Raw genomic sequence first — 15,956 nt, 5'->3', positions numbered from 1 at the left:
GGGGTGGTTGCGTCTCGATAGCTATAAGGGTGCGGGAGATATGAGGCTGAAAGTGGTTGAAAGTGGCTTTCTATTTCGAATGTTTTGTTCGAATTTGTTCGAATTTAATTCGAACAATGTTCAAATTTGTTCGAATTTGTTCGAATTAAATTCGAACATAAAATTCGAATATTGGTTCGATTATAGAACGATTGTAAACGTTCCAGAAACGTTGAAAATAGTTCGTTTGACTAAACGTAAAAATTCTCTAATTAGTCTGGAAACGGGGGACCTAATTCTTGCATTCTGTGAAAACGGGTAAGATTGGCTATAATGTAATTATCTTAATCTTCATTATCGTTACTTTTTGCCCAGCGAAGCGAGTCCTTGCAGCTAGATTCTAGATTACTTAGAAAAACAGTCTTTTATATATAAAGAAAACTATATTACATACAAATAAAAACCCAGCGAAGCGGGTCCTTGCAGCTAGTATATATATATATAATACTGTACATTAAAATTAAACTTATGGGTATATAGTTTAATTTTTTAAGTGCATTACACATTACACAAAAACAAATCCAAAAATGACTAAAATAAAACAAATAAATATACCAACATCTGTAAGTTATTTCAATAGTAATGATAGAAAAATAAAAAAATGTTTATTCTTATGAGAAATATAAAATGTATAGCTGACAGATGTAGTACTTTGTTTCATATACATTTTAATTTATTACAGTTTGATATTACTTTGTCATTGAATCAAATAAAAAGGCAACATCTTTCTAGTACATTCTTCATTTCATCTTTGTTTTTTTGTATTTCTTTCTACAGATATTTTTCCATGTGCCTTCAAAATTTATAAATGAAATTAATAGCAAGAAATTAGCTGGAGTGATATAATTAAGGATTATTTTTTTTAAATATTCAATAATAATTTTTAATCTTTGCTTTAAAACTATTATTCTGATTAAAATTTATTTTTTATTCCTGATTTCTCAGATAATCTAGTAATTTGCCCTCTCTTTTTGCTTACTATAAGCTCATTTAAACAGATATTATTATAAATTCACCTAAGCATTTATTTTATGTTAGATTAAAAAATTATTATTTTTTTACTTTTCCTATATTGCTTTTACCTTGTATTTTTTGCCTCCTGAAAATCTAAAAAAAAAACTTATATAATCATCAGAAAACAATTCCAAAAATTCTAAAGATATGACAATTTTTGAGTAATTTTCTTCTAACTAGTAACATGAATTTTCCTTTCTATTCAATTATGTACTATTACCTTATATAGTTTATTTTTTTACTTTATCTGCTGCTTAAACTGATATTTAAATCTATCATTTTTCAATTATTTAGTGTAATTTTTTACCAACACAACTGTTGTTTTTCCTTTCTCTTCTGTTAATCTCATCTTCCTTGTTTATTTATAATTTCTTACAATGTGATTAGATAAATTGTCGAACTAATAATTTTTGTCATGATATCAGCTATCTGTTAAAATTCATCAGAATAATAATCTATATTAAACCATGAGCTTTCAGATAATTGCATAGCCATTTATGAAGCTCATTTAATTATAATTATGCCAGATTCATTATATAATTTTGAATTTTGTGTTTTCTTAAAATGTTTGAACAATTTTTAAGAAATATATATAGTTCCTAAAGTTTTCCTATTAAAAATATACTTGATTTGAAGACAAACATAAAAGTAATAAAAAATCCACAAAGATAAATTGAACACAAGCAAAGTTGACTTATTTTTAGTATCTGTTTTCTCCTTACTGAGCAAAAATTGCTGTAAAATCTCTCTGAAAACAAATTCTGTAGTATCAAACAATTAAAAACCAATAATACATAGGGATATAAATGTCAGCTCCACTTATGTTTAACTATGTTTGTGATATTAAGAGAAGAGAGTAAGAAAATTATCTTCCTATATCTTCTTCAATGTCCTCATCTTTGTTTATCTTCAAATTATGTATATTTTTATTTATATTTTTTGTCTAGAATTATTATTTTTATATAAAAACTCTATTAATATATGAATTCTGAAATTACAAAATTTCATTGCTAAAATTTCCTACAATAATTGCTTTTGTAAATTTGATCAAATGTATTTAAATTACAATATTTTAGACTATTTAAATTTAAAAATATTTAGAATTGTTTTGTATAAGATATAAGATTTTAAATTTTATTTTAGTTTTATTACTATATGTTTTAAAACTATTAGTAATAAATCTAAAATTTATGATTATCTTGAAAAACAAGTGAAAATATTTTTATATTTCATAAAAATTAATATTAAAAATTTTGATAATCAGCAGAACATTTGAAAGTAGCAAAATTCAACAATAATCATTTTCATGACCTTGAAATATTCTGGAAGTCTGCTTGATATGGTCTCTGACATATTTAGAGTTTCCAACTCATCTTAAGTCCAAACAAAGTATCATACATCATGCCAAAAATCACAATTCTTAACTTTCACTTATTGCATACATTTAAATTTTAATTGTTTTTTATACTAATCCTTTTTAGTAAAACAAAACACTGTTGAATATACAAAAAAAAAATCACGAGTCACTCTCCAGGCATTTTATTAACATGATTTACATTCATTGGCAGCATCTCTACAAACTATGTTATTTAATGTATCAATTTTCATTATAAAACAAAGAAGAAAGCCTCTCAAATTAGCCTATCGCATTTCACCACTAACAAAAGAATTTTATAGAAAATTGATCGAGCTTAATTTTCTTGTTAATGAAATAAAATTTAAGCAGGAATACAAAAAAAAAGTTATCTAAAAATATTTCAATTTTATCTAGCAATTTTGATAAACGTATCATCATCACCTAAAATATCAAAAATGTTTTTTTATGATACAAAATAACAATTTTTCTATTGCTAGTCACTCAACTTTTAATGGATTTAAAAATCTCTCTCGCACACAAACACAGAATGAATGAAACTCATTGAAAGGAAGCGAAGTACTTAATATTTTTTTCTTTGCATTAAGAAAATAAAAAGAATATGTAAAAAACTAACTTCCCTTTTAGCTAAGAAAGAAGAAGAAGAAGAAGAAGAAAAATCTTCTTGATGATCAAGACTTTCGCCCAACAGAGAAATATCACTATAATTATTTTATAAAATTTTTTCTTTGATTTCTTTGATAATATATCGAACGTTTTATTATAATTTTAAAGATTTCTTTTTAAATTTTTTCTTTTTAAATTTCCAAAATTAACTTTATTGAAGTAGCGTGTTAGATAAAGTCGATACTTCTAGCATATATATATATACTTTTTTAAAATTCTTACAAACGTTCGAGTCTAAAATATCATAAATTGTTCTGAGATCTCTAAACTATTTCAATATATCTTTACTATACTTTAACTTATATATATTTTGCAAATTTTAGTGTCCAACTCCATTTCGGTATATATCTGTTATGTGATATGATATAATTTATATCTTCACCACTCCTCGTATAGATCTATCTATACATATTTTTCTGTTTATCAAAAAAATTCTTATAAAGTAATTACATTTTTTAAATGCTTAAAAGATATATATTAAGTTGGGTCTTACTAGTAATTATCTTACTCTAGTCTCACTAGTATATTCGAATTGTTACTCATAATAATCATCTTACTAGATACAGAATTCGANGTCATCTATTTTTTAATATATAAATTATGTTGTTATAGCAAATCTTTCATCATATTGATTATATAATCAATAGTCTATTAAAAATAATTTATAAAATCATTTCAGTCTTATTTCTGATTAAATATAAAAATTATGCAAATTTTTAAATATCACAGTTTCATGTGAACAACCTGCAGAGTATATGTATTTATAAGTCAGTTTGAAGATACAGATTATCTGCTGATTTTAACTCATAATTATGAACTCATCAAATGACTTTTCCTTCGTCTAACATCATCAAGTGCATCGTTTAGTAAACATGAAAATCTTTATGCACAAGACATTCATATGCTACCATTCATCTGTACTTGAACTTGAAAGCTGATAAATTTCTTCCTCCCGCTGTACATAATTTAATCGTTTCAGAAACTGACCATCAAGTTTACTTTATGTTAACTGATTGTTTTTTTTTTTTATTGCTATAAGTGCATTTTGATGATTAAGATAATTATTTATGTTTAAAATTATAGCTTGACAGTGGAATGTTTCTCCTTGTTTATAGAAAACAGTATTAATTCTCATCATTTTGCAAATAAAATCAAAACTAAATTTGATGTAATTAACGTTTTGCTTTATTTTGGATCATATTTTAAACTCTATAATGTACAGTACAATCCATTAAATCCAAATAATCAGCCAAATTATCAAGCTATTTTTAGGCTAAGTTAATAATAATCACCTACATATAATCAAATTAATTAGTAACTTATTATTAACTTTGCCTAAAAATAGCCTAACAATTCAGCAGATCATTTGGATTCAATTAAATTGGGTTATGAGTTGTTGTTATTGTACAATCAATTTTATATTAATTAAACAACACTCTTTTAAAATTTAAATAATTATTAAATAACATTAGAAAACAGTAATAAAATAAATTTCAAGAGCCTAATGATCAACACTTCCAACTAGTGCCATATAACAGATATTAATGATATTACAATTATTTTCTATTTAATTTTTTCCAAGTTTATTTTAAAAGTTTATCATTATTACCAATTATTTTACAATTATAATCACATCTGAAATAAATTAACTCCTCAAATGCTGTATTATTCAGACTATATTTTAATCTATTAATAAACAACAAACTTAGCTCTAAAGCAGTGGTTCTCAACCAGGGGTACATGTACTGTACCCCTAGGGGTATTAGAGTAAATCGAAGGGGTACATCTAACTTTCATTACAAAATGGCGTATGTTAATCAATTTGCTGTAAATTATTAACACAAGAAACAAGAAACAACAAAAACTTGCTTTAAAATATCCCAGTGTGAACACCAATTTCCCTTTTAACAGTCTAAACAACTTGTTTATCCACTTGATTTGCCTGTCTATTTGTGCCATTAGTGACAAGTAAACCTGTAGTCTAGGAAAATTATGGTTTAACCGAGCATTAATTACTTCTCAATAAGATTGGGGCTTTTTGTGTTTTTACTGGACTACTGGTATTAGGAATAACGAGGCCTGGATTGTATCCCCACCATGCAATGCGTGTCACTGCATACGCATATTATTTGATATTTAGCAAATTTATACATTACGTTTGTTACAAAAATTGAGAGATTCATGTACTGTTCTGCACGTTATAAATTCGCAGCCATTACTTTCAAGGTCAGTGCACAGTTATAATCTCTATTTAACAACATGGGAACCAAATTTTGAAAAAATTGCTGAAGATTTATCACAACAAATATCCCATTAAACTTTGTTAGAAATTATTGTAGAATAATTTAAATTTTCTTTAATTATAATTATTTATTTTTAGGAAATGTAATTTATGCATGTATTGAAATGACTTCTGTGATTTTATATAATATACTTATCAATTAATAATAAATTTAATCAGATACATACATTTATTTATGTAAAATAAGTAATCCACTTTTAGTTATAGTTAGTTAGAGTTTTTTTTATGACGCTCAGTTATAAGGGCTGTATACATCTAATGCAGTAATTATAAAATTTACATACAAAAATATAAAGGGTACTTGAGAAACAACTAATGGGCTAATGGGGTACATCAACAAAAAAGGTTGAGAACCACTGCTCTAAAGGGAGACAGACTGCTTCTTGTGCTAATAGTAATAATTACAATAAATTTTAAATCAAATTTAATTATTATTAAATAAATTATTAATGCAAATTACCAGGGCTGTGGAGTTGGAGTCGGAGTCATGGAGTTTTGGTGTTTTAGCCGGAGTCGTCAAAAAACCCGCCAACTCCAACTCCTTTTTACTTACCAACTTGTTATGTATATAAAACGGAAAAGTATTGAAATCAAGTCAAATTTGACCCTCCAAGTTTTTTTTTTTTTTTTGCAAATCTACACGTTTGGAGACCTCCAGAACCCCTCAAAAAAGTCAATAAAGGGGAAAAATTTGCGCATGCGTGTGTGTTGGCATCTAATTTGTTAAACTTCTTTATTTTCTGTTCTGAGATATTAAACAATATCTCAAAATAGGTAAAGTTTAAAAAATGAAATGTGGCACTGTAATTTGCATATAAAGGGGCATTAATACTATTAAATTTTGGTTCTTAATTAAAGGTCGACAGGGTGAAGACATAAAAGTGGTCATGTGTCATATCTCTTAATGAATATTTTACTCATTATTAGCGTTCAAAATTTAAAAAAATAAAATAAAACTCGTCTCTACCCTCAAAGCAAGCTTTTTTTGCCATTTTATAATAGTACAGTAAAACCAGTTAAGATGTCCTTGCCTAAGATGTTAGAATGTATACGGGACATGATTTAGTTCAACCACTTTGACGTTGAATAACTAACTCCTGTGTTAAACCATCTGACTCCGATTCTGGCCACTCTGACCACAGAAATTGTTAGGATTCAAACAGAGTGAACAAAATCATACCCCCACACACAGTCTAACATCCACACATATAGAAAAAAACCTCGAATCCTTTGCATATCTTGAAATTTCAAGGTGTCCTGAATCCAAAAATGTAAAAATTTGAAAGGGGTCATTTTTTGACCAAGCGCTACATGTTTCCTCTGTTAAATATAACAGCCGGAAAAGTAAAAATTATCGAATACAAATTTATATATTATTTAGAGAAGTCTTTTAGCTTTGGAATAAAAAGTTTCTACGCTCTATCTTTATTAGAACTCTATTTATTGAACCTTTTATTCTGAGGTCACGTGATGACATCAGAATTTCTGGGTCTCTTTCGATAATAAGTCCGCCCCTGGTCGGAGTCGGTAGATTTTTACGTGACTCCACAGCCCTGCAAATTACTAAATATCTACATATTAATTAGCCAAGTCATGGCCTGATGGATCTGGAATTATCATTTGATTATTAATTATTTGTGTATTTTGGAGTTCCTGGAACACTAACAATTAAACTGCTAGTGTTCCAGGTCTAAATCTTCAAATTAGAAAAACTTTAAGAGTTTGAAACATTTCATGCTAATGAAATTTTTAGTCCTTAAAAGTTTTTAGAAGTATTACTATACTTCCAGCATTTTAGCAGATTAAGATTTAGGTATTTTTCTGTACTTTTCTACCACATTAAGATCATATCATGTTCTTGAGTAAACATCTCAATACAGATATTATACTTTATTTATTATTTTTTTTTTCAAGTTTATACTAAAAATTCAGACTGTTTTAATTTATGCATTTATTTGCATCATTTTCCATGACATTAGAACTACACATATTAGTAGGCCCTCAATGTAACAGACATTCATCACTACCATAATAGACAACACCACTTTCCATAGTCAGCCAGATAACCAAGATGGTCAAGATATCATCCTACCATTCTGGAAAACCCAAAATTAAATTCAGGTGATCAAAAAACAAGAACTTTTTCAGGGATGATCTGTTCTGGATATGTATGTCAGGCTCTGTCTCTCAATCCTATTGTGGCCTGGCCTTACTAGGATTGAGAAAATATCTCTTAGTGTCCACAGGACAAAGTTAAAATATATATAAATGTTATATTGAAAATAAACTAAATAAAGTTTCCATTTTATTTCCTTGAAAACAAGAAAAGATTATCAAGATTCCTCCCAGATTGTACCAACTCCATAGGTGCTTTGGGGCTCCAGTACCCACAAAGTTGTTGGCTTCATTTCCATGATTGTTATGATAAGGCTGGACATAGAATAGTCTGTATTGTACTGGCCAAGTTTAGTGTGCATGCAATTTCTACAGCACATTTTCCAAATAACTAGAGGTTTGTGTACTGCTTTTTCTTTGGAGAATTTGTGTACATGTAGATTAATTAGGATCAGACATTTTATTAATTAATGACTCAAAACTTATTGACATGTATTTCTATCTTGCTTTTGTCTTGTCTAATTTTAGTAAAAATCATCTTCGAAATTGTTTAAATCTTACAAAAAGTTAAATTTTAATAAAGCTTTTGAAGAAAGAGTAACAAGTCTTAAAATTATTATTATTTACTAATCCAAAATGCCTATAAGGATGATATTAAGTAACATTAGAAATTTTTAAATAGTAACAGTGTTTAAAATGTTATTTGCAAATATTCAATAACATATTTAAGGTTTACTATTCTCAATCAATACACAGTAGACCATTGAATTCAAACTGAGCATTTAACTTGAACACCCACAAAAATTATAAAAATTTGACAATGATAGAAGGAAATATCTAACAGTTATTAACTAATGAGGAGTTAATGCTGTGAAAGACTTGTTATATTCTTAGAGAAAAATAAATTCATCCTTTTCTATAATAAAAATATTATTTACTTCCTAGACATTCCAACAACCATATGCAGAAAAAAATGCAGTTTTTATGTTACAAATCACATTTTTTTTTCCAATTTTTTGATATTCATTTGAAAAAAAAAAAATACATTTCATGATTTCAAAATTAAAAGATATAAACACTGCACATATAACCAGTACTCAGCAAGAAAAAAATTACAAGAAAGTAAAACATTTTCTTCCAATGGGCATCATTAGACTAACTGACTTTCACAGTTTGTATGAAGCTGTTAAAATAACCAGTTCAAACCAAAATTAATTATAATTACCTGCTAAAAAAAATCTTTATCTAGCATAACTGTTTACTCAAATAAGTGTTTTGAATCTATTTGACAGAACAACTTCAAGTTACATGAGAACTTCCACATAGAATGCAACAAATAATACATAAAAAATTAGAATAGAATAAAAAATATCAAATGTCAACTTCATAAAAAAATATTTACCTTTAATAAAAATTAACACTAATTACCTAACATAATTGGAATATTTACAACAAAGATAAAAACTGAAGATGATCCTTTAAAAAGATTAAAATTAGCAGCTTACAAAATAAAATAAATGCTGTAAAATTATAAAAGTGTTAATTATTTATAAAAGTTACTATATGTGGGATAAAGTTCCTGCATTATTTAAATTAATACATTCATTATTTATAAAGATTTCACAAATCTCTACAAATCTACCAAATAATGGATTTTTGATACTGTTGATTCTTTCAGCATTGATCCATTCAATAGAGGATCCATCAGTTTGCAAAAATAGAACAGTGTTTAGGTATACTTTAATAAATCAGAAACAGTTAATTTTAAGAGTGATTCTTGCAGTGTTTAAGGCGACACTACATAAAATACAGTAATTATTTATTGTGACATTGTCACAATGCCACCAAGCTGCAATTTTTTGATCATATTTTTAATTTATTTAATTTAAAATATATGCTCTCCACCTCAAATTAGTACTGTAGTGTCTTGTCCCTGTAAACATCATACTTTTCTGTTAGCAATGGTCATCTCTAGCTTTTTCAGGAGAAATTTTTTAATTAAAATAACATGACTTCCAGTTTGCATTAGCAGTTCATATATAGTTAATTGGAACCTCCTGTCCCTAAGCTTTCCATATCTGCTCTTGAATTTCATTTATCTAACATCATTCTCAAGATTAAGGAAAGACAAATGAACAAACACATGGACAACACTAGGAATTTACACATCTACAATTTTTTTCAAATTGCAGCCGAATAACAAAATTCAATGTTAATCTAATTCTAAATTCCAAAAAGGATTTCAATTTAAGGATAAAAAAATACAAATAAATTATTATTTAATGTTTCTAAGTCAAAAATAATAGTAATAAAATACAAGCATCATAAAAACTGATTAAAAATTTTTATTGATTTTATGCAATAATTTTTCAAATCACTCTTACTCTTCAAAAATAATTATATTCAAAAATATTGAAACACTAAACTTATATTATATTTAAAAAGCTTCTATACATATACATAAATTATATTAACAATTTTTTATTGCTTACCGACTATATAATAAACTATAGTTTAATTATTATGTTCCAGCTGTAAACATTAAAAATTCTTTAAAAACATTACCCCTGTTAAAAATCATGGCATGCATAAACATTTTTATTGAAATAATCTTGATTGAAACGTTACAATATGTTGGAAATATGATTATCAATCCAATTCCAATGAGAAAACAGTACACCATGATTATTCTAATAAACAGTATCCTCCAGTATTAAGCACCCTCTATTGAAAAGTGCATCTGCAAGATGAAAAAAGTTATAGACAGCACCTTCTAACAGCAGGTATGCTGCCTATTGGAGGAAGGTAAAGCTTGTTATAAAGTGAAAAACAGCAAATTCTATTCAGAATTATCACTTTTACCATATATTAAACTAATGTGTGTGTGTGTGTGTGTGTTGTGTTGCATTGTTATTCAAATAATAATAAAATATAATATACATGATTTATTCCATTAATAGTTGCATCTAATTCTCAAAGAACAGAAATATTTTTTCTCTAATAGTAAGTGCACTCTAATAAACAGCATAACTACAAGATAAAAAGTTATAGGCAGCACACTTTTTATTAGAATAAATATGTTATTTAATATCAAATCCATAAAAATGATCTCAAGTAATCAAAATATATAAATATTTTAAATTGCTCAGAGTATTAAAAGTATGTAAGAAAATATTATGTACTTAATATGTCTTACAAAATCTTATAATAATACATCTTATGAAAAATTTAACAAAAATAGTGCAAATTTACATAAGATATCGGTTCAATAAGATGTTTGCAAACAAATGGATAAAATAATTGACATGGTCATAATTTCTTTATACATCACAAAAATAAGCATGCACGGTCATACAATCATGTAATTAATTGCAGATAATGAACTAGGAACTAGGTAAATTATTATATGTGATTATCACTAAATTATTTATAAAAATAAAAACTGGTAACTTATTTCATTAACTAAAAATATTAATGTATACTATTATTTAATGTGCATTAGTTCATTAGGTTCTTTTCTGTTAATGGGATGTCAGTTGTAACTTTAATCCTATGTGCAATACTGTCATCTGCATCGCTCCAAGACTATTACATTTAACTATTTAGTCCATGTAACTGTGCCAGCTTCGAGTGACCCATTTGACTGTTCATGGAATACTTGATGTTATATAGTTTTAGGGAGGTGTGGGAACTCGTTCCACCCGAGTGCCAAGGGACAAGTGATAGCGAACACCAAAGCACATGACTACATGCAAAGCATGTAGAATAGGCAATATACTGATACATGTTCAAAATTGATCTTTGGAGACGAATACCTTGTGAAGGGTCAACAATTCTGAAGTGGTGTGAAACCCTTCATTCAGAGCTTGAATCTTACCATATTGGCTGGCATCTTGTTAACAGAAAATACCATTCATTAACACAAAAACTCACTTCTTCTGTACTAAGTTTTGAATATAACAGATCCATAAAATCACTACAAATATATAGTAGAATGTGATTTATCTTTCTACAAACTTAAGATATTTATATGCACCATATATTATTGCAAAAATCCTACAATCACATAAAAACAGTTTATAAAAACACTAACATTTTGAGATTGGGGTAAACAATGTTACGAAATTGTAAATTTTAATTTTGTTAAAACGTTAAGTAATGAAATAAAAATTATAATTGTTTGAAGAAATAATGCTATCTGTAGAATAAAATTTATTCCTAAATATGTTTGCTAAGATTTTTAAAAATAATATTTAAACATACCGTAATATAATGTAGCCTATAAGAAAACATAGCAAGATAAACATTAAAATTCAATACAGTAGTTATTTTAAATATTTTCAGTTTTTATGCAATACTTAATTGCTTAAATTCAAAATGGATAAGCACTAAAATATTAATGTTGCTTACTACTTGCAACTTAAAAAAACAGATTCAACACAAAGCAGGGTCTATAAATGTGTACAGGTATATCTCGACTTACGTTGTTTCGAGTTACGTCGTTCCCGATTATACGTCGTTTGTCAAAAAAGTATATGGAAAAAAAAAATCAAGTTTAAGTCATTTTATTCGACTTTACGTCTGTCTGCCACAAATATTGAAGTCATAATATCACTAGAAAAATGTTTAAAGCACATAAAATCATATTATAATATATACATTTACAAGTATATACTGCATTTACAGTACATGCATTTGTAAATTTAAATTACTTTTTTCTGTACTATATTAAAAACTAAAATTATTTGTTTGTAAGCTTAAAATAGATCCTTATTAACCATATATTATTAAAAATGCATTAATAAATAAAATACAGAACGGGAATTGGTAATTTATGGTTTAGCCTAGTGGTAAGTAGATTCGGAGACAAGTAAATTCGACTTANAAAAAAAAAAAAAAAAAAAAAAAAAAAAAAAAAAAAAAAAAAAAAAAAAAAAAAAAAAAAAAAAAAAAAAAAAAAAAAAAAAAAAAAAAAAAAAAAAAAAAAAAAAAAAAAAAAAAAAAAAAAAAAAAAAAAAAAAAAAAAAAAAAAAAAAAAAAAAAAAAAAAAAAAAAAAAAAAAAAAAAAAAAAAAAAAAAAAAAAAAAAAAAAAAAAAAAAAAAAAAAAAAAAAAAAAAAAAAAAAAAAAAAAAAAAAAAAAAAAAAAAAAAAAAAAAAAAAAAAAAAAAAAAAAAAAAAAAAAAAAAAAAAAAAAAAAAAAAAAAAAAAAAAAAAAAAAAAAAAAAAAAAAAAAAAAAAAAAAAAAAAAAAAAAAAAAAAAAAAAAAAAAAAAAAAAAAAAAAAAAAAAAAAAAAAAAAAAAAAAAAAAAAAAAAAAAAAAAAAAAAAAAAAAAAAAAAAAAAAAAAAAAAAAAAAAAAAAAAAAGATAAACTAAAGCATCGAATAATGCTTTTATATACATTAAAATTAATATTATAAATGTGTTTTTTGTATATTTAATTCATTCATTATGTGGTTTATATTGTAATTAATTAAATTTAATATCAGAAAAACCAATTTTTCAAATAATAAATTTAATGTAAAGAAATCTTTCATTACAAATGTAATTAAGCTTTTCATATATTTATATATAGAGCTTTCAGAGAATTGTTTATACAATTTTCTTCTATTAATATCATTTAATAACTTTGATAAGGCTCTAAATATATACACATTCCTCTTATAAGAGAAATAAATCATTTCATAGCACATTAATAATTGATTTTTCTTTCGATTGGATTCGTTTTAAATATTCCAATACGTATAACATTCATATTAGAAAATAAATTTTTCGATAAATGGAAAAATTTCTGAAGAGATTCAATCTTTCAATCTCCATCTTGATTCTGACCTGTGCTCCATTAGCAACCATTCTCTCCAACTTTTTAGCTATTCTAAGTACTTCTTCCTCACAACCCATTGTTTTAGCTAATATAAAACTCAATGATATACTTTCACGAGTTTCAACGATTTAAAAGCAATAATATCAGACGGGCAATTCCGCCCTAAAAGTTCACGTTGCTATTCGTTTCTAGTAAAAACTAGAGGTTCTTCCTCCCAACCGTCACTTCTGCGAAATGCACATTGGGATAGAAAAGCCTTTAGACTACGATAGTATCGAATATATCATTGGTTCCCTCCAATGACGTATTAATTACGATTTTTAAAACAACTAACGCATTATTGGTGTTATATCAAAACAAATCGTCACGTGAATGTTATGTACCAATAATATTGTAACGAATCAACATTAAAGGAATTTTTTTTCGAGTTTGTTTTTCGAAATTTGAAAAAATTATTATTACTTTTATTATTATTCTAATCGGAAATATATGAATTTTTATAATTATTATTAACGTGTTAGATCCAATTTTTTATAAAAATGTATTAATTTGAAAACAAGTTTTAATATCTCAATATCGATTATTTCTGTATTCGACTTCTTAAATAAATATATCGATTATTTCGCCGAATGGTGGCGCACTTTTTAATTTTACATTGCGGGACGACGTAGCCATGTAGCTGCTACCTAACCGCAACTCAATCAATAAATAGGCGTACAAATGTTTATTTAAAATTGACAATACGGCTGTATACATCGACTAGAATTTGTGATTTCACGTGAAGGATTGGAGACGAGGAACGAGTTCCTTCTGATTATCGAACCGTTTATCAGTTGGCAAGCAATTGCTTTCTCTGAGTTCAGGACAGACATCCAGGTCATTCCTGTGATACTACTATATTCGCACAAAGCGTAAGGCAGCAGTTTGGTTAGAACCCCCACAACAACATTCCGACACCAAGTCTCTCGTCAGCCCTCCCGAACTCCACGATATAATTGTCGCTGTTTCCCTTTCATAGTCGGGGTGACTACTACTTTTTCCTTTTCCGCCGTTGCGTCCTACGCTGCCCTGGAATTGGAGGTTGAACTGCCCCAGGAGGCGGCTTGGTATTGCCGGCCAACGAACAATTTTCCCCTCGGAGGTTTTACGCGCATTCTCGAACCTTACCGAAAGCGTGAAGGTAAGCCATTGCCTAACGAGGTTCTTTCCACACCAGTCTCACCATTTTCCAAGAGGGAAAATTTCCCTTGCCGAGATTCCCGCCGAAAAGTCTTCGCTAAGTGCTGAAACATCACTTCATAGACTTCACCCCTCCTCGACGTCAGATACTCAAGATCAGTATTCCTGATCCTCAAGCTCAAAGATGTCAACACAGCCACAGTGGCACTCAAAATTGAAGCAATTAATCTTCTCCCAAGTCATTTCTGCATATATTCAGTCAGATCAGGGACATGGGAAAGAGCCCTGCCATTTGGAAAAGAACCATACTCATTCTAATTCAGAAACCAAAGGACTTTACTGCCTATGCCAATCCTACTGCCCAAACTACCTCACATCCACAGTCGTCAAAACTTTTAAAAGGCTGATATTGAAATGTCTTCAGACCCGCCTCTGCAGTCTTTGCCCATTCCCCCAATCACTTTGGTTTCCTCCTGTATAGGAAGGTGGAGGAGGCACTAGTCGCGAGAGCAAGAGGGCAATTGGGTCTACATATGGCACTAGACCTAGGGGGTGCATATAACTCTGTCTGCCGACAAATCCTAGTAGAGAAAATGGCCACCCTGGGGATTGGAAAAAATTCTCACCTGGCTCATGACTTCATTTCTAACTGCATTATTCAGATTCATTAGAGAAGTAATTCCAACACTATTCCTTCCAACAGGGGAACCTCTCTCTTTCATTTGCTTTATGGCTGACCTTTCGAAGATCCAAAACATCACAGGCATTCTTTATACAGACAACCTGTACTTTATCATTTTCAGTTCTCATCAGCCAACAGCAACTTCCCAAGTACAGACCGCCCTGGACCAAATCGAGCACTGGGTGGCTACTTGGAGCCTGGCTTTCTCAGTGTGGAAAAGTACCTCTAAAAATTTTTTGCCTTGGAAGAGCCGCCTCATTTAACACTGACCTTGCAAACTATTTCCCAGGTTACAAGTCTCTACATTCTGGGGTGCGTTTCCACCAATCCCTAATCTGGACAGCTCAAGGCACTTTCCTCGGGACCAAACTTGCCAGGGCAGATTTCTACGTGAAATTCTTTGCATCCTCACGAAATGGGTCTAGGACCAAGGACCTTCTTCACCTGCTACACTCCGTGCTTTGCCCAATGGCAGACATCTGGACATTGCTCCTGAAGGGCACCCCCGCAAGCCTATATCATTGGATCGAACTGATACTTAATGCAGCCCAGCAGATGGTGATGGGGTCCCCTGTTTCACGCAATTCATCTCCTTATATTTCGAAGCAGGATACATCCCAACCTAGGACCAGATTCGGACCCACTTAAAAAAGTTCCTCCTAAACTATCTTTCTTCGGGTCCTACAGCACCCTCTACCATTTTAATCGAGATGTCTCCAAGCCAGGGCTTGAATTTTTCAGCTGACAGGAACACCAGCAGC

The 15,956-nt window shown here is 28.4% G+C and overlaps 1 protein-coding gene across 1 annotated transcript in view; it reads right to left on the bottom strand.

The window, feature by feature from the left end:
- LOC111637286 (transcription elongation factor S-II-like) overlaps positions 1–11,819 on the bottom strand; it is a 48,507-nt gene extending 36,688 nt beyond the window's left edge. The window contains exon 1 of the mRNA XM_023382759.1: positions 11,775–11,819. Coding sequence (XP_023238527.1) covers positions 11,775–11,804 — 30 coding nt within the window. The 5' untranslated portion in view covers positions 11,805–11,819. The remainder of the gene's footprint in view (positions 1–11,774) is intronic.
- Positions 11,820–15,956: the final 4,137 nt, after the last annotated feature.

This window comes from Centruroides sculpturatus, unplaced genomic scaffold (assembly GCF_000671375.1).
Source record: "Centruroides sculpturatus isolate CEXI.00-Female unplaced genomic scaffold, Cexi_2.0 scaffold1084, whole genome shotgun sequence".
Lineage (NCBI taxonomy): Eukaryota > Metazoa > Arthropoda > Arachnida > Scorpiones > Buthidae > Centruroides > Centruroides sculpturatus.
Note: the sequence above shows the minus strand (reverse complement) of the source record. Positions and strands in the feature narration are given on the sequence as shown.